Source organism: Misgurnus anguillicaudatus, chromosome 15, assembly GCF_027580225.2.
Source record: "Misgurnus anguillicaudatus chromosome 15, ASM2758022v2, whole genome shotgun sequence".
NCBI classification, from domain to species: Eukaryota; Metazoa; Chordata; class Actinopteri; order Cypriniformes; family Cobitidae; genus Misgurnus; species Misgurnus anguillicaudatus.
The window spans coordinates 22,443,769-22,467,798 of record NC_073351.2 but is presented as its reverse complement, the minus strand read 5'-3'; the positions used below and the strand labels follow the sequence as shown (position 1 = coordinate 22,467,798).

At 38.6% G+C, this 24,030-nt stretch overlaps 2 protein-coding genes across 4 annotated transcripts; both read left to right on the top strand.

Annotated features, from left to right (window-relative positions):
- Window positions 1–43: 43 nt before the first annotated feature.
- kmt5b (lysine methyltransferase 5B) lies at window positions 44–4,936 on the top strand. Of its 3 annotated transcripts, none has more exons than XM_055174249.2 (10): window positions 44–540; window positions 1,383–1,705; window positions 1,851–1,998; window positions 2,093–2,258; window positions 2,345–2,454; window positions 2,537–2,703; window positions 2,811–2,830; window positions 2,934–3,070; window positions 3,213–3,412; window positions 3,513–4,936. In XM_055174249.2, exons 2-10 carry the CDS (start codon window positions 1,552–1,554, stop codon window positions 4,832–4,834), a joined length of 2,424 nt encoding a protein of 807 aa, XP_055030224.2. In that variant the 5' UTR covers window positions 44–540; window positions 1,383–1,551; the 3' UTR covers window positions 4,835–4,936. The 3 variants fall into 3 exon arrangements, with proteins under 3 accessions (XP_055030224.2, XP_073709698.1, XP_073709697.1); XM_073853597.1 differs by lacking the exon at window positions 44–540 and adding an exon at window positions 549–662; XM_073853596.1 differs by lacking the exon at window positions 44–540 and adding an exon at window positions 681–832.
- Window positions 4,937–6,821: 1,885 nt separating this feature from the next.
- chka (choline kinase alpha) lies at window positions 6,822–24,004 on the top strand. The gene is made up of 12 exons (XM_055173686.2): window positions 6,822–7,243; window positions 7,550–7,658; window positions 12,103–12,156; window positions 15,522–15,635; window positions 16,584–16,717; window positions 17,798–17,902; window positions 18,433–18,491; window positions 18,581–18,668; window positions 21,015–21,123; window positions 21,211–21,317; window positions 21,627–21,708; window positions 22,054–24,004. Exons 1-12 carry the CDS (start codon window positions 7,008–7,010, stop codon window positions 22,111–22,113), a joined length of 1,257 nt encoding a protein of 418 aa, XP_055029661.2. The 5' UTR covers window positions 6,822–7,007; the 3' UTR covers window positions 22,114–24,004.
- The last annotated feature ends 26 nt before the right edge of the window (window positions 24,005–24,030 follow it).

The window sequence follows — 24,030 nt, the reverse complement described above, 5'->3', positions numbered from 1 at the left end:
TTCATATATGCGATATTAAGCCATACGTCGTTTCTTGTTTTTCAATATTATTACAAATGATTTGGCCTAACAGTTGTTGAAGAAAAGTCACAGCAAGGAAAGATGTGAAATTGTGAGATGCAATGGTGCAGCTGGATGCTGGTTGCCGCTCTACGGAAACACAAGCGCACCGAGCCGCAAGTGCACATTTAAAGGGGAATAACAACAACGCTCTCTTTGTATACATCTGAGTTTGTCGAGGGGTTTATAGCGTTTGACCAACACCCAGCACTCCTCCGCTTGTGTGACAGCGTTGTTTGGACAGTTGGAAAGAGAAACGGAAGGAGTGATCGTCAAATTAGAGCCGATAATATAAACATTTTAGCTCTATTTCTTTCTGAGGCGGCTCGGTTGTCCTGTCGTCTCTGTTGATCTTCGGGCGCCATCTTGAATTTTAATGTACAAAAATCAGAGCATTTTTGGCAATATAAATATTTTTGTAATGTCCATCATCGCATAGCACTTTGGCGATCGACATGTATTGACACATAAGCGAAACAAGTGAGTATTTAATGTATTCTGCAGATATGCTAAGCGAGGTCGCTCTTTTCCGGGTGTCGGCTAGCAGTCTTGCAGTTAGCTGCAGATTAGGCCCAGTGTGATACTCCCTTTTACGCGTTAATGTAAATCTTTGGGAAACATTGTATGAGTTCAAAGTCTTTGGATGCACAACTGCTCTTATCGTGGCGATTGAACTGCTTAATTATGGGTCAGGATCGTTGTTTTACAGTTTTTGGACACCCGGTTCCACAAGCCTCATTGTTTTGTTAGCCGGATGCTAGGATAGTTAGCGGTAAGAGTGTTTACTTCAAGTGCGAATATGGGCACACTTAAAGCGACCTAGCGCGATGTTTTTAACGTTTTAAAGTAATAAAATTACATAATTTAAGCTTTCCAAAGCGAGTGGTTTAGTAAAACACTAATGTGATGCTTAAACTTGAATCGGCGAGTTCATATGGTTGTGTTGGGATTTAAATGTCGCGTGATCAGAATGTTTTTCGCCACGGTGGAACGTAACACATTCTTATTCAAATTATCAATTTACATCTATAATATTTACTAAATGGTAAATATTTACTAGTGGATGTGGGATTATAAAGCATATTGTAAATTCAATGTTTGTAGTTTAATTTAAGTAATTTGTATTTCCACAAAGAGCCAGGGGGTGGCGGTCAATACTCAATAATACTTCATAAGTTAATCACCAGCACAACATAGTTTTTAATTGCAGTGAAGTCGTTCTTTAAAGCAGTAAAGTAGTGAACTGTGCATTAAAATACATTTAAACATCCATTATTAGCTTCATAGGTAAAATATGTAATGTTTTTTCGTGTTTATTGTAGGTGAAGTAACATCAAAAAGGGAGGTTTGCTTTGGAGCACCTAAGTTTTGCAGATAAGACGACAGTTTTGGCTCCATTGGTGGTTTCTGCCGTCTCCTTGTTGAATGGTTTCTCACAAGCACACAGAAGCTCAATGCGCCTTCTCCAGACAGCCAGCTGGTATGAAGTAGATGGGAGAATCCAAGAACATGGTGCTGAATGGCAGGAGACATGGAAGCAGGTTCTCCAGTAGTCAGCCCGTAAGCAAGTCCAGGCTGCACAACACACAGAGAGCCCATCTACGTCACAGCAAGGGCTCCCCGAGTGGCAGAAGATGCAGTCGACGTAAGTCCCATGGCAGGCTTGATAACCAAAATAGCTTTTGCTTTCAATCACATATATCTATTCTTTGTAATTGTTGAGTATTCATACAAAATCCTAGTGCTGTCTTGCATAAAATTTACTTTTATTATTTATGCCAAACCAACAGGTTCTGGTGGGGCGCCCCCAGAGGCGGAAAGGCGCCATGTTCCTTCATCAGGAATGACGGCCAAAGAGCTGTGTGAATATGATGACCTAAGCACCAGTTTGATCCTGGACCCTTACCTTGGCTTCCAGACCCACAAAATGAACACCAGGTTTGTCTCAATAATTTACACTGAGATAATTTAGTGAAAAAAACTGGTCATAAATCTTGTTTACATGTGATGTTTTTATTTTTTTATTTTTTAGGTTTCGACCAATCAAAGGTCGACAAAATGAGCTTAGGGAGATTATTGAGCGTTTCAAAAAGCATGACAACCTGGAAAAAGCTTTTCAGGCCCTGACTTCTGGCGACTGGACGAGACATCACTTTCTCAACAAAACCAAGTCCCAAGAGAAGCTCTTCAAAGCCCATGTAAGAATTCATGAACACGTCAATTTATGACCTATGCTATATGATAATTACTTGTTTATTTATTTACTTTTCTTATGTCTCGACAGGTGTTTGTTTATCTACGTATGTTTGCTTCAGACAGCGGGTTTGAGATCCTTCCTTGCAATCGCTACTCTTCAGAGCAGAATGGAGCCAAAATTGTAGCAACAAAAGATTGGTGCGTTAACTTCTTTGTGCAACCAATTCACCGATGCTAATGTATATTTATATATATATATACGATTTTCGGCACGTTACAGGAAAAGAAATGATAAAATAGAGCATCTCGTGGGCTGTATTGCTGAGTTGACTCCCAGCGAAGAGCGGATATTGCTTCGACATGGAGAGAATGATTTCAGTGTCATGTACTCTACACGCAAAAACTGCGCACAACTCTGGCTGGGACCAGCGGCTTTTATTAACCATGGTATTTTTCTTGATTTAAAACAGTTAAACACACAACTAATAAACAACTAAGCAAATAACCCCAGGTATCTTTCGTAGTAAATTCATCTTTGACCTTTTTTGTTACAGATTGCCGGCCAAATTGCAAGGTAAGGAAGGGCGAGGCTGGACTTTGCTTTCAGTGATGGTTTACTTGATGATTAATTAAAAAACAGGAAATTAAACGTGGCTGACCCGAGGGCTTTGTTACAGTTTGTGTCAACAGGCCGAGATACTGCCTGTGTGAAGGTTCTGCGGGATATTGAACCAGGGGAAGAGATCTCCTGTTACTATGGAGATGGTTTCTTTGGCGAAAACAATGAATTCTGTGAATGCTATACTTGTGAAAGGTATTGTGTTGCATGCTTCTAATTTTTCGAGTATAGCATTTGTACGTGGAGATCGTTTTAAATACATTCTGTACTATTAGAAGAATGCTTGCGTGAGTAGAGCAAACGTTAAATATTTGCCCCATTGTGATTTGCTTTTCAGACGTGGCACTGGTGCTTTCAAGTCAAAACCTGGGTTGCCCGTGGAGACTCCAGTGATCAACAGCAAGTATGGCCTTAGAGAAACAGACAAGCGTCTGAACAGACTGAAAAAGCTGGGGGAAAACTGCAGGAACTCTGACAGCCAGTCTGTCAGCTCCAACGCAGATGCAGACTCTCAGGAACCCACCACTGTACAAACATGTAAGAAACATGTCTTAACTGTTTATGGTTTGTTGTGGCATGTTGAGAACATTTGTGAACTTACAGTTTCTCTTTTTTTCCCCATGTCGCGATCTTCCAGCATTACGAAAAAGGACATCACAGTCCTGTGTCAAAAAGCACGAAGAAACTAAGGCTGTAACGAGGCAAACGCTGTCGAGCACTCCTTCTTCTACCTCATCCTCTAAACGAAGTCAAACCAATATTTCAAGTTTACCAAAGAGACACAATTCGAAGCCCACACAACCTTTGCCTAAAGGGAAAAGTCGTTGTCGAGGCGTATGGACGAAGGTTCCCACCAGAGTGAGTGGTGGTGGAAATCTCAAGGAGCAGACACGGGACAGGCAATCTTCTGGAGGCAAAGGCGGTATAACGCGGTCATCGGAAAACAATCAGACGTCTTCAAAGGGTGCTTCCCAATGCAAGGATAGCGCACTTTGCCCTTACAGAACTCGTAGGTCCACGAGGACCTCTCTTGGTGCTCAGGAGGCTGATGACAGTACACAAGCATTAAGTGAGCCATCTAGCCTAGGTGCAGGTCACGGTGGTGTGGTCCTCAAGGTGGAGCCTGGAGACCTCATACCCGTGACGCCTGGGTGCCAAGTGAACACGCCTAGTTTGGAGACTAGCTCTCCCAAGAAAGGCACGTGTCCCAGACGAAGGCGAACAGTAAAACAAGAAGACTCGGGCTCCTTTGAAGAGCCTTTTCTCCACGAAGGCGTGCCTGACCTGCGGCATGCTGTTCGTGCCGCAGATGTAGCAGACTGCGGGAAGGTGGTGCTTGGCCTCCCCGGCCGTCACCAGCACTACAACGGCTCGGCCAAAAGCAGCAAGGCCCTACGCAGAGGCAAGGGCAAGAAAAAGCGTCAGATCACACGCTACGACGCTCAGCTGATTCTGCAGAATAACTCGGGCATCCCCAAGATAACACTACGTAGGCGTCGGGACAGCAGCAGCAGTAAAAACGAGCCCAGGGAGTCCAATTCGTCGAACTCCTCCAAAATCAGCATCAAGTTTAGTAAAGACCACGAGATGGACAGAAGCAGCTCGTACGTGGCCAAACTGAATAATGGCTTCAACCACGGCTCCCACAGCAGCTCCACCAAGCTCAAGATTCAGCTGAAGCGAGAGGAAGACAGCACAGGCATGCATCGGGCTTACCCTGAGGATGTCACCTTGGGGATAATGAATAGAGAAACTGGGGATGAGAAGCAGGTAGGTCAGGACATGGACGTGGAGTCGTTGTCTTCTGAGGACGAAGAGGAGGACTACTTTGATAACGAGGACGATTTTATCCCACTCCCACCAGCAAAACGCCTACGGCTTATCGTGGGCAAAGATTCCATAGACATTGACATTTCCTCTAGAAGAAGAGAAGATCAGTCCCTTAGACTCAATGCATAAGCTGTGTAAATATCCATTGTTTGAATCATGTTCATTTGAAACATGTAATTTAAATAGAAAATGCAAATGTACAATTAAATCATGGCAAAATATCTTTCTTTACATTTTAGTGATGCACTTCTTTATTGTTTCCTCACTATAAATATAAATATTGTAGAAAGTGTACAGGTTATGTATGAATACTATACAAGTCTGATAATGTGCAGATGTTTGTTAGCATTCTGTCCAGCTTAACCTTTTTGTTCCATTAACCTTTCGGCTTTGCGTGACGGTAGGATGATTGCGAGGTGTATATTCACTTGGGAAACATATGCATGGTTTCACATTAGAAGGCTGACACTTCATATTTAAACAACAGTGTTTCCATGCACTCGAGAATTATGTGACTCCTATCAGTTCGATCTGGCTAAAGGGAATAGTTGAGCAGACAGTGTACAGAAGATCGTTGAAGAAATACTAAACAAATTTCTAAAAAAAAAACAAAAAATCTCTCCACTTGAATCTTTTTTTGTATCAAAATCCTTTTTAATCTTGTGTCAGATGTTTTGGCCATGGTGCTCATTGTGGTGGCCTGGTGCTGGTCCATTAAGATATTGGACGATATTGAATTCTTATTCTGTGAACGTCAGACTTTTTTGTGTGACCATGGAAGTCCATAGATACGTGTGCCTAAAGATAAAGTCCTCAAGAAATGAGTTGTGATGAAATGTCACCTATCAATTATCTGTTTTCCTAAATCTTTAATCATTGTGGTATTCAGTACATCTAATTGACTTTGTGGCTTTGTGTGCAGTTTGTGCTCTGCCTAAAAATTATATAAAAAAATAATGGGGGAAAAGGTATTTAAAGCAGTTGTGTTTCCATTGTTCACCCTATACGTAGGCAGCTGCCATATTAGGCTTTTAATCGTTTTTAATTTCTTTTTTACCTTTTTTGTCTTTTCTTTCATTATACACTTTACATTCTGTAGTCTGCCTGACAGGCTTGAAGAAGTTATCAGCTTATTATTCTAATGATCACAAAACTCCTATGGTCTCAAGCTAACAAATGGACTCTTAAGAGCATCATGACAGTAACAATGTAGGATGTATACATAATCTGGGGGCATACTGTTCACTCTGTATATTCTGGGACTTGTTTTTATTTAACTGTTTTAAGTACTTGAAAACTATAAAACTCATTTTCAAGATATTTTGTCTGATGTCATAGTTATTTATTTATCACCTGTCTTTATAATATTTATTGGCACAGCCTTTAATGGCTCATTCCTCTCCAGGTCACGTGAACTGCAGAGGACCGTCGACCAAGCGTTCTGTCTAGAAGGGATACAAAATCTCGTGAAATCTCGCCGGATGAGCGCAATTTTTACCCTATCATACCCCCAAGACCAATCATAAACCCAACATTTCACGGGATTTGGGCCGTAGCTATATCATATCTAACAAGAACCGCTGTTTTTCACCTTAATCCTACCCCTTAACCCAACATCTCGCGAGATTTGGTCGTAGATGTAGCCCCTCTAGTCAGAATCCTGAAGAGGGGCTCACACCCACCCACAACGTGTTGCACGACACGTCCAAAACGCTCAAAATAAGAAAGGAATTCGTGATTTTAATTTCACGCTATTCATATAATGTTAATGTAGCTCAAATGCTACAATATTGCGACAGCCCGTGGGGTTTATTCCTACGTACTGATGAAAAATGGCTGATTGAATGCACTGTTGCCTACACAGAAGCCAATTTTAAAATGGAACAAATGTATGAAAACGTATGGCTTCCTTAGTATTTTTACGTAGGTAAAATGTAAATATAATGCTTAAAATGCATGTTAACGATGTTTTGATAGTGACCATTTTTCACACTTGATTTAGCGTTGTTGTTGTCTTAAAACAGGTTGGGAAGGGGACGTTACTCTGTCGTCCAATCGGATAGGGAAATGGGCGTGGTCAGTTGACGTCGGTTAAACCTCTTCGACTTTAATTTTAAGTGCGCAAGAATTCACGCTTCAGATTCAGTGTGCTGTGTTGCCTTGTACTGACACAACGGTTTTGTTCGGACCACACTAAATTTGCTCATATATATTTGCTTCAAACTGACAGTTATTAAACTGCAATAGTCTGCGACCGGATCTCTTTACATCCTATCTTAAATTCATAACAATAACATTAAACATGAAGACTAAATTTGTTAATGGCGTGTCTTCCTCGCCTTCAATGTCTCTGGGCTTACTGGTAGACGTGAGTGCACTGGAGGTCCAGCCAGATAGTGGGAACGACTGCAAAGACACTATTCGAGAGGATGAGCCAGACCATCAGACGAAGCATAAGGCGTATCTGTGGTGTAAAGAGTTTCTTCACGGAGCCTGGAAATCAATAAATGAAGATGATTTCCAAATCGCTATAATCAGGTATTATGATTGTTTGATACTTGACGACATTGTAACTGAGCCCAAAATGGTGTTACTTGAGTCGCACCACATTATTAAAAACCGCTAGGAAGCAACATGCTCACTGGAAATTCTTTAGATGACGGTGTACAGTGTTACTTACTTTCGTTTATGAAATTGTCAGCTGACTAGGATTTTTAGCATGATTCATAGATAAGAACAGGTTTTAAAAAAGAATTTAGGAGTAGTCACATGAAAAAGATTCATGTGATAGTGAGAGGGGAGTGGTCGGTTTTTCATTGTAAACCTCTCATGTTTTGCTTTTAGGGGAGGTCTCAGCAACAAACTGTTCCTCTGTTCTTTGCCAGAGAATCAGCCGAGTCTTGGAGATGAACCACGAAACATTCTTCTTCGTCTTTATGGACAAATACTGCAGGTGTTTTGTTAGTTCTTTCATTTGGGAAATCTTGATGAATGTTTTGTTTAATTTTGCACAGTTAGGTTACACGAAATGTAATTCATTCTTAGAAGTTTGAAATGGAAGTACTTGCGTGCTTGGAATCTGACCAAACTGCATTATTGATAGTTTTCATGTGACGTCACATACTTAGGGGTCGCCTCACTGGAGGGCAAGAGAGCAAAAAAAAAAAGATGGCAAGAGAGCGCAATTTGCCGTGTCCGCAGGTTAAGAAGTGAGTAGTTTCTCTTCTTTAGCATAAATAATGAATACCTGACCCCTTTAAGTTATCTCAAGCCATCCTGGATGTATATGGTTGTCTTTTTGGGGACGAACACAATCAGAGATATGTTGGAGGGTGTCCTGGCTGTTCCAAGCTTTATAATGGCAGTGAATGGTGCTTTTGATTTAAATCCCCCCAAAATTCCATCAATCCTTTAATCCACACGGCTTCAGTGGGTTAATAAAGGCCTTCTGAGAGCAATCGATGTGATTTTGTAAGAAAAAATAATATTTTAAACTTTACAAACTAGAATAACTAGCTACCAGTAACAAACGACGCACGTTCACAAGAGAGTTTGTTTCCAGCGTATGACATACTCTGTGAAAGGTGGTAGACTTTTTTGGAATTCAAATTGGAAGCACCATTTGCTTCCATTGTGGGGCTTGGAGGAGCCAGGACATTTTCTAGTATGTCTGGTTGTGTTCGTCTTTAGAGGGATGGTTATATACATCCAGGATGGCTTGAGGGTGAAAAAATCACTAAGTAATTTACATTTTTGGCTGAACTATCCCTATAATCCTGGCAGCAGTGTAAGGTGAGGAATTTTCCACTAAAGAAATGCAAGCATCGCCTAAGTGGAGGTCTGGCAGTAATCTGCCGCTTTTTAGTGACTATAATGTATAGATCGCAAGTGGCCAAAACATGTAGTTTGTATTCATATCTTAATCATTCTTCTGTTGAGAGATGATTTAAATATTTGTGACTTGAAAGCTTGTGCTGCCTCTTTATGGAGAGCCCAACGTAAACTGTCGCTCTCGTGCCCTCCAACCCCCCTGGTGGGTCACGTGACTGAAAACTATCAATAGTTGATCAACACTCATGTCCTTCATCCATGTCAAATCTTAACTTTTTTAAGTTTAATGATGAACTTTGTAGCAATGTGTAGTTCTTGTGTTTGAGTGATATCATCAGAACTGAGGTAAGAACGTTACATATCTCGTGTTTGACACTAAAGCGTGAATTATACTTATGCCTACGCTGTAGGCTGTGCGTAGCCTAAAGCCTTGTTTATACTTGACGCGTCCGCATTAGCGTGTTATTGTGTGCGGCGAAAATTACAGAGTAAGGCTGTCATGCATGTTGAGTACACAAGACCCCATTTTGCGTGACAGTATACACAGTATTTGTAACTGCCTACACATTGCTCCGCATGCAAAAATGACTGACCTCGAGGCAATTCTGGATGAGCAGGCATGTCAGTGCCTTATCTCTTTAATCAATCCATGCAAAACAATGCATATACACTGACACTTTTAAAGTAAAGTATGGAAAGTTTACTAGTTAAAACAAGAATTCTTTTAGATAGCATTCAGAATTATTGGCTTATTTGTATTAAATGTGCCGCTGGATGAGGAATACAAAATATAAACCTTAAGATTTCTGTATTATTTAAGAAATTGTTGTTTTATTCATGTTCTTATATTCTTATATTTTGCTGTAATGTTCCAATGTAAGGGTTGTTCCAGTGAACGACGACTTCTATCCTTCACTTTGTGTTGGTTTTGGACTCGATTAATCAAGTCACTCCCTGTCGTTTCAAAGAATAGTGCAACAGCAAGCACGTCGAGTATACACACCTTGTCCGTGCGCCTCTAGTCAGCAGAGCCTCGTGGCTTGGAGCGATGCACGAGTATAAACAAGGCACAATGCACACCTCTCCAAAAATTTAACAACGTGTCAATTCTATGCAATCTAAAAACACTGAAGCAACATACTTTCTGAAAATTAATATTTGTGTTATTCTCAAAGCTTTTGGCAGCAACTGTACACAACAATCTGCCTCTTTCTTGGCTTTTGTCTTGATACTGTGTACACCACTGGTGATCTGAGTGTGTAGTTGCATGTCAGCGCGAACAAAGTTGCTGAAGTGTGGACGGGAGGTGGTGTGTAGCCTATGGCATAAAGGCTAATTCACACTTTAAGCGTCATTTATACTTCTGCCTATGCCATGGGCTACGCGCCAGTTTTCGTTTGTACTTCTCCATCGGTGTTTGCGTTGACATGCAATTGAACATGCACATCGCTAATAGGCAGTGTCCACAGGCAAGGACCAGGGAAGCAGCAGCTTGTTGTGTACGTTGTTGGAAAAGCAGCAGTGGAAAGCAACACATTTTTTTGGCCTGATGGGACGTTGTTCTAGTACATTGTTAGATTTTAGGAGAGGTGCACGTCAGCCTACGGCGTAGGGTTCGCAATCGACGTAGAAGTATAAATTGGGCTTTAGTCATCTCTTCTGATCTTTTTTGTTTATCTGGCTGATAGTTTGGATAACAGTATTTTGGTAACAGTCAATCAACATAGACAGTTAAATAAAGGTCTAAGCAAAAATTTTAACTCTGTCATTATTTACTCCAAATTCACACAAAAGGTTACGTAGACAACTAGGCAGTTTGCTGAAGCCTTGCAATTAAATTTAAGATGTTATTCACTTGGACAGGTCCTGTAGCTCTCATTGGCACAAAAATTAGCTATTTGTTTTAGTCAGATCTCATTCACTTTAATTAAAAAGTCACTTTTGTTCTGTATAATTACAACATAGCTCATATGATTTGAAGTGACTTGGGGTGAGCAAATAATGGCAGATTTGTTATTTTTGCGTATTTTTTTTAAATATAGTTAGGCAGTTTATTATTTTCTGTGTTGGAGTTGCACCAAAAATAATATTTTTTTCAGCCTTTGTTTAATAGTGTATTTTCATTTAATGTGTTTCAAGTGGCATACTGTACCTCACGTCTCTCATAAGCCACAAGAATGGGTATTAAATGGGCAATTAAGAATGGATAATTAAAAAGATCACTCCTCAGACAGTAACTGTGTATATGTATGTGTGTGAATAAAAGTGCACAAGCGTGTTTACCCTCTAAATTTAAAGAGGTAGTTTTGTTTGGGTGATGTACCTCCATGGCTGTACATGCGTGTCTTCTTTGCCGTAGGCTTGCCAAAGGAGCGTGCCTTGAGCACTCTTGTTTCCAGGTGATCCCAGCATACCACTCACGGTACAGTATGTGATCCCTGAAGCCACAGCATTATTTATGCGCAAACAAAGTTAATGCGCATTTTTACAATCTTTAAAAATTGCGCTCATGGCATACGCTACTTTGTCTAAAGTATCATTTTCCTCTGTCTGTCTGTCTTCTCTCAATGCTTTAATACACCTTTTGGAAATAAGTCAATTATTTATGAGTCATTTGATGGCCTATGTTCTCCAGGAGATCTTTTAAAATGTTGTCACAGTAACATTATAAAAGAGCAGCATTAGCCTACATGTAAATTTATGATTATGATATATTTGTAGCAATATATATTTATCTTTGCATATTATTTTTTTAAAGTATGCATTCATAAATTGCAAGTAAATGTAAACAATATATAGAAATGAAGGTATGTTCTCTTTAGTGGTTGCTTTTCTGTAGTTAGTGAAGAGTTGCTTTCATTCACCGAATGCTTTGATGTCATACCTGATGAGGTGTCAGTAGGTACACAGTTCAGACTCTCACGTCAGGTGTATATAAATAGAAACCTCAGACAAAGCGCTAGTCGATGCCATATTAAAAATTACGGGGCATGTGGACTTTGGTACGTTGATTCATGTATAAATCTCTGATTAAGGTTCATTTTCAAACGGCGGACTAACAGTAACCTGGGTTCACCTTTATTTATCTAGACACTTTTTATTGGTGTCCCTACCATGCAAGTTGCTTCTGTGACTGTGAGATTGATATAATGTTCATTGGCTACTATGGACACCCATCTGTCCAGATTGAAATCATTTCAGTGTAATGGAGAATAATGTTATTGTTTGATAAATTTTTGTGCTTGGTCTCAGTGGAAGATGGGTTTGATAATTGCTGTTATAAATTTGATATTGTGGGCATGGAAACTGCATTTTGCGTCAGGATGTTTTAGATTTTTATCTTATGTTTATCAAAGCATAAATGGCTAGCAGTTCTTATTAATGCTTGTAAATTTTTCTTTATGTAAATGTATTAGTAATTTAAAGTATTTGTTGTGCCAAAGGTTATGAGAAACGCAAAAGTAAATGTTGTTGCCGTTTATTAAAATATGAAGATGAATAATGTGATCTGTCACAAAATAACAGTTGTACTCATGGTAGTATTTTGCTCTCTTTCTTATTGTCAGATGTCCTGTAATAAAGGGGGATCCAGAGAATCAAATGTTGAAAATCACTTTCAAGTAAGTAACAAAATGGCGCAGGTCATTTTTGACTGCATGGGGTTTTGTTGTATTTGAGCCCAATATAGAAATATGATACTAACTCTCTATGCTTCTTGTAAACACTAATCTCATCGGCCAAGAGCCAGAATTCGTAGGCATAATAGTAAAACTGTTATGTTTACCTCCCGTTTTGAGAAACTCATCCTCAAAGGCTGAGCGACAAGCTATTTGGGTCATCAGATATGTTTTGTTAGGACCTTTACTGGTTTTGATTTTAAACTTCTAGGTCAAAATTTTCCATGAGCACTTTTTAGGGTTCTTTATAGTTACATTCTTGTTTTCAAGTGATTGTCTACAAGAAAAACTGGCATCAATAAGGACCTCTTTAAATAATTAAATGCAAAAAATTATCGTTTTTTTGTCTTGTTAGCTGGTAAAAATATAATAGTTATATTGACTTTTATTACCCTACTGGGATTTTTAAGAATACATTTCATTCAGTTTTATTTAACACAGGACTAACATTTTGCCAGTGCAAAATCTGAGGATTTTGAAATCATCTTGTTTTAGGGATATTTTGCTAGAAAACAAGACAAGAAAAAAATTAAGAAACTAATAACCTACAGTGATGATCAAGGGGACAATACAGCCCAGACATAGTGTAAATAATACAGTTTTATCTTGTGACTACGAGTCCTATAGCAGTGGATCCTATCATGAGTTTATCTGTGGCGTCTGCGTCCTTTGCTTCATTCTGTTTTGCATGTGTCATTTTTTTGTGGCTCCATCCAGAGCTGTACAAAAAAGACTGAAGGGCTAGAAGTAGTGCTGAGATGGACATTCATGACACCTGCATGTAGATGCTGTCCTTGTACTGCTGTGTTTGTGAACTAATCTGTTTCAGTAATCCAGTGATAATGGCTTGTGTATTAAGAGGCATGAAGCACTGGAAAAACCCAGCAGCTGTTGCTCTGCGGTCACATGGTGAGTCAGCGAAACGGGGAGGAGCTTCAAATAGGGAGGGAGAGAATGGAGCAGGTGTTATCAAAAACCCAATCCTACAACCAATATCTTCTAATGTTTTATCTAGAAACAGTTTTTTTACATTTTCCAATTTTTTTAGATTTGCCAGTGGGGTAAGAAAAATAAGTACAACTTTCAGTGTCCTTAATTTGACTTTATTTTAACATTTATAAATACATTCAAATTTATTTATATTGTTTCAAAATTGTTAAGTTATCTTAGATAGATCAAAAAAGTATGAAAATAAAATTTAGTAACTTAAAGGATTAGTCCATTTTCATGGGGGAAGGATCCAGGTGGTTTGCTCACCACCATGTCATCCAGGGTGTTGATGTCTTTCTTTGTTCAGTCGAGAAGAAATTATGTTTTTTGGGGAAGGCCTTGCAGGATTTTTCTCATTTTGGTGGACTGTAGTGGGCGCCAACACTTGACACCTGGCTCAACATGTGAGTTTCAGAGGACTATAAAAAGTCCATTAAAGTCCACTAAAATGAGAAAAATCCTGCAATGTTTTCCTCGGGGAGCAGTTTCTTCTCGACTGAGCAGGGAGGGACAGCGGCATTTTGGATGACATGGTGGTGAGTAAATTGTCTGGATTTTTCTTTTAAGAAAATAAACTATTCCTTTAATATTTTTAGGGTTTTGTGTAGTGCCACAGAATAAAGTTGAATGGCGAGTTATGTGTTGAGTTTTGCAAATTTTTCAAGTTTGTTTTTAGGAAGTGTAATTTCCTTTCAGGTCCTTCCACCATAACGGTTTTTCAATAGAAAAGTCATAGTGTCCGGTTTTATTTCTGAGAAGACAGGATGTTTTTTTATTAATCAGATCAGCTGCCTTTTTGCCTGCAGGTTTGTTGCACAAATATTGTTAATTCTTGTAATATCAAACATTGGTATAAAGTAAGCACAGTGTAATAAGATAATAGAGAAAAATGAATAATATAACATTTATACATAATACATAGCATTCAGGCCTGTTACATCATTATATGCACGCTGTAAAATAAAATTAAAAAGTTGACTTAACCTAACTTCATAAGTTTTTAAAGTTTAAATGACACCATTGTGTTTTCTTTATCTGATTACTTAAATGGTCATCAAAACACACTTCTTCTTTCATGCCATTGAATTTTGAAATTAAACAAAGCGGTCTCGCGTGATAAGATGTTTGCAAGTGCTAGCGTCTCCCGCTGATTGACGGGTGGGCGGGGTTTTCCGGGGGAAGTGCCCATATAAAGAAGTGATGCGTATAGAAAACCCCTGAAGCGTCAGTTGGACCTGTAATTGAAAAAAACTTTCAGAAACTTGTACGAACCCTGGTGAAGTGCATTCGGCACAGAAATACTCTGTAACGTTTAGCATGAGGAAACAACTCTATAACTGTGTTAAGTCAGAATGCGTGAAATACCATTGAACCCCCCCTTTAAATAAACATCATAAATAGCTGGTCAAACTGAAGTTTCATGGTATTTATATATGCTGTGCCTGCGAAAAGGATATTGACACATTTTTCACATAAATATTTGCTTGTTTTGATTATTTATTCATCTAGTGATTGACAGTACAGTAATTGCAGAAGCACCTGTGTTTCAAAGTGAATATAGAATTGCAGCCAAAGTGAATTCAATCATGCTTACCAGATGTTTTAAATGAAACCCGTAGGCATTAGTTCAAAGTACAGCTCAAAGTGACAGGCTACTGGTAAATAAGTAATTTCTTCATACCCCATTTTAGTTTGAGCTCTAAGAAAACAGAAAGGAATGTAAACCAAACTATTGAACTTTTGAAAATGATGTCAAAAGATATCCCTTAATTAAATACTTGCTCTCAAGGGATGAGAACCGTTTGGGTTCTGCGTATTTACATTCGGCACAGCCTCATCCAAAACCAAGCTTAATGTCATTCCTAGTTAAGCAACCATAATTAATGACTGGGATGTTTGGCAAGTCCTGTCATGCTCACCACAAATGCCCTCTTGTTTTTTCCCATTACAGAAGTTTTGCTCAAAGGACGCCATTTTCAGTTTGCTTATGTCTGTTAGTACTGTTAGAAAATGCTTGGCTAGTAGACTGAATTGAGTTCAGAGTTTATTGTTTGAAGACATCTTTTTTAACACATTTACGGAGTGTTAAAGATCAGGTTAGAGCTAGTTAAAGCCAATGAAAACTTTACTTCGAGTTACTGGAGGAATGTGTTCACGCAGTCTCAAACACCTATAGCACCTATAGCATTCTGAAACACCTATAGCAACCTAATTTGTGGAGGGTGACGTATTGGCTCATGACAGTGAAGTCATAGGTTATTGAAGTTGATTAATTTGTTAAAAGTGTGTTCATTTAGTTTTGTTATTTGTATTTGCAGGGTGCTGAAGCTATGGTGTTGGAGAGTGTTATGTTTGCTATACTGGCCGAGCGTGAGCTGGGTCCTAAGCTGTACGGCATCTTCCCGCTGGGGCGATTGGAACAGTTTGTCCCAGTACGTCTTCTTCATATGTGCTGGTATAATAATAATTGAGCAGAATTCCTGGATCTTTGTGGACAGTGTGACGTACCTATTTGTTTTGACTATTTGATCAAGTATACAAGTGTAAGTGCAAGCAAAGTCACATGCGAGAGTGCAGCCTCGTGACAGACAAAAGCGCTAAAGGCGTATATCCCTTAGTTCCTTTATCTCTGTAACACTAAGACTTAACACTTGACAATAAGCTACTATTTGTTAATATTAAATAATGCATTAGCTAACAACATTTATTAATCTTTGTTAATGTTAAACAAATGCAGTTCAATGTGCATTAAAGTTGCCATAGAATGTAAAACTGTATTTACCTAGGCATAGATGAATAATAAGAGCTCTGTATATGGTAATGAAATATGAGGCTTAAACTCATTCCTCATTTGTATGTAAACCTTGTGCATGCAAAAGACAAGCAAATCTCAACTTGACACCAACTGTGATGTCACAGTCGAGATGTACGCCCCCAACATTATATTAGTTAGTAAAATGTTTACTAATGTGAGCTACTGACATGAGCTTCAGAGATTAGCTCAACATTATTATTCATGACCCTTCCAAATAGAGGAAAAATAGACCATTTTATTCAAAGGACAAATCTTATGGTTGTAAATGGATATGTAAAACGTTTCTGGATAATTTTTGCAATTAAAAAAGTTACATACCTTCTATGTAAATATCAAAGAACAATTCAATATTCTGTTTCAATACATTCTTTGGCACCTTTAATAAATTAATAAGCATTAAAATGAACATTAACTAAGATGAATAAATGCTGTAGAAGTGTTGTTTGATAGTTTATGTTGACTAATGTAATAAATCTTGCTGTAAAGCGTCACCCACCCTTGATCGCAATGTACTGTGTTTAACCTGTTCATCACGTCTTTGATAAAGCAGTTTTTTTTTCTGCAGAGCCGAAAACTCTCCACAGATGAGCTGAGCGTTCCTGCCATATGTGCTGAGATTGCAGAGAAGACTGCCAAATTTCATGGAATGAGAATGCCTTTCAACAAGGAGCCAAAGTGGCTGTTTGGCACTATGGAAAAGTACGTAACTATAAAAAATCAGTTCAGTTAATCTAATTTATGCCTGCTCAGTTTGTTTAAGTTCCTACGAATATTCAAATGCCTGGTGGGGGGAGCAATGTTTGCATTATTGAGCTTTATTCTGCTTAAATTTGTTATACATCTTAACAGCAAACTACTATACTGGATGATAAAACTCTCAAGTTTAAGAATATGGTTTATGCTAATCGCAAAACTAATTTCAAAACTGAAAAACGTGTTATCATTAGTATATTTATTGGGGCTGTATAGATTAAGTGCATCTATCATCTCATGTTACTTAAAGGTGACATTTCACAAGACTTTTTTAATATGTCGAATAAATCTTTGGTGTCCCCGGAATACATATGTGAAGTTTAAGCTCAAAATGGATAATTTAATATAATATGTTAAAATTGTCAGTTTGGAGGTGTGAGCAAAAATGTACCGTTTTGGGTGTCTTTTAACATGCATATGAGCTGATCTCTGCACTAAATTCCAGTTGCACGGATGGATAGTGCAGATTTAGGGGCGATATTATCCCCTTCTGACATCACAAGGGAAGCCAAATTTCAATGACCTATTTTTTCACATGCTTGTGAAGAATGGTTTAACAAAACTAAATTACTGGGTTGATCTTATTCACATTTTCTAGGTTGATAAAGCACTGGGGACCCAATTATAGCACTTAAACATGCAAAAAAGTCAAATTTTCATGGTATGTCCCCTTTAATATTGTAATGCATGAAATCTCCAAACAAGGCATAGTTCACTCCAAAATAAACATTTACTCACCCTCATATTGTTTTAAACCTGTATGAGTTTCATTACTGTGTTGAATGCAAAGGAGGATATTTTGAAAAATGATGGTAGGCACACGGTTGATGGTACCCATTGACTTCCATAGTATTTGTTTTTCCTACTTTATAAGTCAATGGGGTACCATCAACTGTGCAGGTTCCATCATTTGACAAAATATCATCTTTTATTGTCACCGTCTGTATTTGCCATTAATTAGAGAGTAGGATATTTTGTTTAATTTTGTCTCTGATGTCTCTAATGGTGTTTTCATCCACTCCACAGGTACATGGACCAAGTACTTTGCCTTAACTTTACCAGGGAGTCCCATCTCCTGAATTATTCCCGCCTTTTGAGCTATAACTTACCTCAAGAGATGGACAACCTCAAGTAAGATCTTATCTGTACTAAATTTCAGCACAGCTGTAATTTATATCAGAGAAATGTAGCAAATATCTTCAAACTTTACATGTTTGCAGACAACACAGTGGCTCAGTGGGTAGCACTGTTGCCACATAGCAAGACGGTACCCGGTTCGAGCCCCGGCTAGGTCAGGTGGCCTTTCGTGTGACGTTTGCATGTTCTCCTTGTGTCATCGTGGATTTAATCCGGATATTCCGGTTTCCTCCCACAGGCCAAAAACATGCAAGTTAGCTGTATTGCAGATACCAAATTGCTTGTCCCCTAACCTGTGCATGGATAACTTGTGTGGGTCAATTTGTGTATGGATTAACAGGTTCTCGCTATGAATATAGCAGTAGATGCTGGAATGATGTGAAGAATAAAGAACAAACGAATACTTGAGTGACAGATAGGAAGATATCTGTGAATCGACAAAAATTTTAAAGTCTGTTTGGTGGCTGCTGCTTTTTTTGCCATTGTCTTGTTATAGTGTCTTTAATGGCTGTTTGTGCCCGCAGGTGTCTACTTGAATCTACTCAATCACCTGTTGTTTTCTGCCACAATGACCTGCAAGAAGGTTAGAAGTCTGTAGATAAGATTTTGTACTTTTGCTTTATTCTTTACAGTTCCATTTTTAATGTAATTTCAACAATCTGCTTTGAACAGGAAACATCTTGCTCCTAAATGATGGCGAGAACTCGGATCAACAAAGGCTCATGTTGATCGACTTTGAGTACAGCAGCTACAACTACAGGTCTGTAATGTTCATAGTGAAATAAATTGCACTTGTAATCTGATAGTCCATAACAAATTACAAACAAAAAAGTAGATTGCAGCCACATTTCAGTAAACATATATTTGCACAGTCTTACGCAACAGCAGCACACATACTGTATTTCAGGAAAACATCACTTATGTCCTCTTTAATGTTTTTACAGTGTTTGCCAGAGGCTTTTTCACAGTTATTTCATCATCGCCATACACATTACAGGGCTCTGTTATTCTAGAACACTGCAATTTTTTTATAGGTTTGGAATGCTTAGGGTGCCCCAATTCTCAGAAAGCACCTCCAGTCTTTGAAAGCTCTGGCAACCAGCCCACACTAGGCAGTCAAAGCACTGCAGTCAGGGTACTTGCATTCTTGCACATGCTCAAACACAAGCGACAAACAGCCAAGTGCCAACTTTAACCCAATGGTGCTTTTGAGGACTATAATTTTGTTACTCCAAAGAGGACAAGATCAATGTCCCAATAGTGTTTGACATGAGTCAAGCATGTTTTGTTTATTTTCCCATTCTGCCATCAATTGTTTTGCCCTGGGCATTAACCGACTCATCTTTTGACAGCGCTTGTCAGTACACCAGCAAAGCCAATAGTGAGCAGTAGGAAATGAAGCCTGGGTTTCGCTAGCACAAAGATGTGCGCTTTCTTTGTTCGGATTCAACTGCAGCTGTGAGACTGCTTACAAAGAACTACACAGATCTGCCATTCTGGCTACTTGGGAATGAATCTCATTCAATTTGCATATCTTAAAGTCAAATTTTATGCCCTTAGTCATACTTTAACCTGTCATTAAAATGTTAAGCACCTTGCCAAAACCGCAAGGCACTCAAACGTTTCAGGTGCCGTTTTAAAGACAATGACACATTACACAATTGATACAGTACCTGTGGCTAAGAATTAATCTGCTGTCAGTCAGCATGTCAATGTTTTGCATTTCTAGTCAGTATTACTTTACATGCATCCAAATAACCCGTTTGTAATTAGTTTGATGGCTCAATCGGACTAAAAAGCCTTCAGACTGAAATTTCAATCGATGATTTTCTTCACTATTCTAGTGCTGGCTAGCTCTGCATTTCATTTAAAGGCAGGGTGCATGATTTTTTAAAAAACACTTTGGAAAATGGAGTCAGACCGAGTACCAAAACATACTTGTAGCCAATTAGCAGTAAGGGGCATGTCTACTAACCGACATCGTTGCCTGTGTATGTGTGGGGCGGGTCTATCAAAAGAAGGTCCAGATTCTATTGGGGTAGGGGCGTGTTTGTTTAGGTGATTTCAAATGTCAACATTGGCTTTCAGAGATCATGGACCCCATCCTTAATGTCCATCTGAACTGATTTATTGCATGCACTCATTGGTCCTCACCGAAACATTAAAGGGACAATCCACTTTTTTTGAAGATATGCTCATTTTCCAGCTTCCCTAGAGTTGAGCATTTAGTTCTTGCCGTTTTGGAGTCCATTCAGCAGATCTCCGGGTCTGGAGCTGGGACTTTTGGCATGGCTTGGCATAATCTGCATAATCTGATTGGACCATTGGCATTGCGCTAAAAAGTGGCCAAAGACTTTTGATAGTTCCTGTTTGGGACTTGACTCTTCTGTGGTTGCATTGTGTACTGGGACCGATGGAGGGTTGAAAGTTGCGATTTTCTAGGCAGATGTGGCCGGGACTATGCTCTCAAGCTGACGTAGTGGTTTGGGACTTTGCTGATGTGGCATGCCTGCGGCAGGTGTAGTGATGTTGCGCAGCAGCCGAAAATAGTCCCCTTGGTTACTTTCAATAGCAGTGGACTATTTTCGGGCAGTGCGTAATATCGCTGCGCCTCCTGCAGCCATGTTGCATCAGCGAGGTCCTTGATTGTTGCGCCAGATTGAGAGTGTAGTTCCTGGCCGTGTCGGCCTGGAAAATTGCAGCTTTTTATTTTCCATCGGTCTTGGTGCGCGATGTAGCTACAGAAGAGTCAAGTTTTGAATAGGAAAAACATTGAAACTATTTGGTTGTTTTTGGGCGCGATGCTAATGGTCTGGTCAGATTCAATGGATTGTGCTGAGCTGTGCTGGGGGTGCTGGCGCCAGACCCGGAGATCGGCTGAATGGATTCCAAGGCGATGGGAATCGGGTGTTTGGCTCTAGGGGAGCTGGAAAATGAGCTTTTTTTTTTTTTTAAAGGTGGAATGTCCCTTTAATGTGGGTGGTGAACAAACAAAACTCCTCCACAGTAACCTTACGCACAGTGAATCAAGACATATGCAATAGTTCAGTAAGAAAATCCAAATGAAAAAAGTTATTTTTAATGTGCAAATTGTCCTTTTCTGCAGAGGGTTTGACATTGGAAATTTTTTCTGTGAATGGATTTACGACTACACCTATGACAAGTTTCCATTTTTCAAGACCAACGCCAAAAATTACCCTACCAAAGAGCAGCAGGTTTGTAGATCTGATACTTTTAACTGCTTTCTTTTCTTTTAAATCTGCAATGACAATAACTTCCTCTTTCATTTTGTTTTTCTTCAGATGCATTTCTTTCAGAGTTATCTGTTAGAATTTGACTCCGAATTTGCAAACCTGAGTGAGAAGGACCAGATGAAAATTAAAGAGGAGATGCTAGTTGAAGTTAACAGGTGATGATACTTAAAATTAAGCAGTCTCCTTTCCTCAGCCTGACAGATGTTTTTTTACTTTTGTTCGACTATTACACAACATCCATTTTGTGTCTAATGTGTTTTCTTAAGCATGTTGATTTCGAAATATGGCACGAAAGAAACGGAAAAATATGAGGATATTCCTCTGAGGTCTTGCTGTACTATCATTGACACTGTAACATATAGTTCTGGACCATTTCCACAAAGTGATTCATATTTCCCAGGAGCAGGCAGAGATTGTTTAAGTTCGCCAGACTTACTCTATGAACCCAATGCTCTCCCATTTAGATTCGCACTGGCCTCTCACTTCTTCTGGGGATTGTGGTCCATCATCCAGGCCAAAATATCAACTATTGAGTTTGGGTACATGGTGAGTAATTGCAGAAAAGCTTTTGTGCCTAAATATGAATGTGCTTTTGACAAAGATAATTGTATACTGAGAGACTATTGCATGAATTTGATCACAAATGTTATCAGATTTGGGCTTTGCAATATTTGTGCTCCCTTTGAACTGTACACAAATAAATTGTAAGGTCAGGGTAACACGACTATAAACATGAAGTTATGGTTTCGATGTAAAACATTGCACTTAATAAAACATTATCAATTGATAGTCTTATCTGGTTTAGCTGGTCTCTCAGCCTTACCCATTTGACCAGACTGGGAGCAAGTCTAGGCTAAACCTTTGTTGATCTAGATTTCTTCTTCCACACAGGAATATGCCATGGCCAGGTTTAATGCATACTTTGAGTTAAAGAGGAAGCTGAAGGTTTAAAGGAAATGTGCACAAGTTCCCAATGGCAGAAGGGGAGCTCATGTGTTGACAGGAAGAGTACTGGGCAGTTATTGAATGCGCTTAAAAGGAGGATGCTCTCCAACTTATTATTATACTATCCCACGTGGGCCAAAATGAATGCGACATTCCCATTTCAAAAGGCTCATTGAATGTCACACATGCTGCTTTTCAGTGTTTACAAGTTTAATACAATTAACAAACCCGCCTCAGTTAATTGAAGAAAAACTTCTGTGTGGAAAAATGGTTGTGGGTCAAAGGTTATTTGAAGCATTTGGAAAAATCATTGTGCAGCTGTACTCGCAATTATAACAAAATGAAAAAGGGTGTGGTCATTACTACTTCAAACTAACCTCATGGTGTTTATCACCTATTCATCTGCTGTGGTGGTGTTATCTATATAACTGATAATAGGAGACATGCTGTGAAAGATTAAGGTTCAAATATGTGGACCTGTAACCAGACAATGGTACAACAGACCCAAACTGTGTTGATATTGTGGTTCTGATCATTTCTGTATTTGCACAACTTTTCTGTTTTCATTTTTCCGTCACCTTTATATAGGATGACTTACCTCTTTGTCATTCTCTACTGAAACGTACAGTGATCACTAAACCTGTTCCTGGAAATCTACTTTCCTGAAGAGTTCACGTCCAACCCCAATCAAACACACCTAAACCTGCTAATCAAGCTTTTTATGGTTTTCCAAAAATTAGAGGCAGGTGTGCTGAAGTATAGTTGGTTCCTGAAATAAGGAGGAGGGTAGATTTCCAGGAACGGGGATGGCAGCCACCGGTCTTGTAGATCCGGTATTTCATTTCTATTTGTAGTAGTTTTAGTTAATCCATGTGATGTGAACTATAGTAGCTACGTATGGGACCATACTGTCTGCATACCCTTAAGAGAGAGATAATGTGAAATATTTAAACTTAAAAATTGGAAAACTTTGTTTTTGATCATTCACCTAATACAGGTGCCTGTGTATTTTTATATAAGAATTTGATAAGACAAATTTAATTTAATATATTAATAGGAGATTTTCCCCAGTTGTATCTCCATTGAATACATACACGTTTAAATATAATATACAAGTACATTATGTACAAGTTAGGTATAAATCTTACAGATTCACTTTGAACACAAAAGGGAATGTTAATAAATGTTTATTCTTGTTTTATAAAGTCCTATAGAATTGTTTTATAATATTTACTCGGTTTCTTTTCATGTAGTTTTTATTTTAAACTATATTGCTGCAATTATATTCATACTGTTTCTTTTATTTTTCTTACTATGGTTTTCTTGAACTCTTCTTTATGCATTGTGAAATGTATATGTAGTATTACAATATTATTGTAGCAGGCTGGCCTTTTTGCTAACAGTAATGTCAAAGGCACTTTCTGGAGCGGTTTTCTGAATAAGCTTTAGTATTTGTAAATGTACCTTATATTTTATTTTTCGGCAATGGAAGAAGTATTTGGTGTTCTCTGTCTATACTGTAATATTAACTGATGGATCTTTCTGCTATTTTTTTCTGTACTGGACTGATGATTGAATCATTTTCATCTTGCACACTGATCTGATGTAAAATCTTAAAATATTTATTTACCTGTTCAATTCATTTTAATAAATGGACAAAAGGTCAAAGTGGAAGGGATGAAGGCAAAAAGAATTCATATCTTTGCATTTTAAAATTGGGTCCAGTTTATCAAGACCAGCCTTACATGCTAAACCATTAATTTGTTAACATTAAAAATAGTAGAAACACTATACACTTCTGCAAACAAAAAATTATTTTATGTTGCAGCATGGAAAGTTTACTAATGTACTAATTCATGCTTTGCATATTAACTGTGAATAAAAATCTGAAACATAATTTTTTGATATTGGATTGTCATTTTT

Excerpts from the sequence above, each read along its gene's own strand:
- kmt5b (XM_055174249.2), top strand. The coding sequence starts at position 1,552 with ATGGGAGAATCCAAGAACATGGTGCTGAATGGCAGGAGACATGGAAGC. Across the intron at positions 2,259-2,344 it reads AGAAGCTCTTCAAAGCCCAT|GTGTTTGTTTATCTACGTAT; the intron begins GTAAGAATTCAT and ends ATGTCTCGACAG. Across the intron at positions 2,704-2,810 it reads AGCGGCTTTTATTAACCATG|ATTGCCGGCCAAATTGCAAG; the intron begins GTATTTTTCTTG and ends TTTTTGTTACAG.
- chka (XM_055173686.2), top strand. The coding sequence starts at position 7,008 with ATGAAGACTAAATTTGTTAATGGCGTGTCTTCCTCGCCTTCAATGTCT. Across the intron at positions 17,903-18,432 it reads CAAGAGATGGACAACCTCAA|GTGTCTACTTGAATCTACTC; the intron begins GTAAGATCTTAT and ends TTGTGCCCGCAG. Across the intron at positions 18,669-21,014 it reads TACAGCAGCTACAACTACAG|AGGGTTTGACATTGGAAATT; the intron begins GTCTGTAATGTT and ends CCTTTTCTGCAG.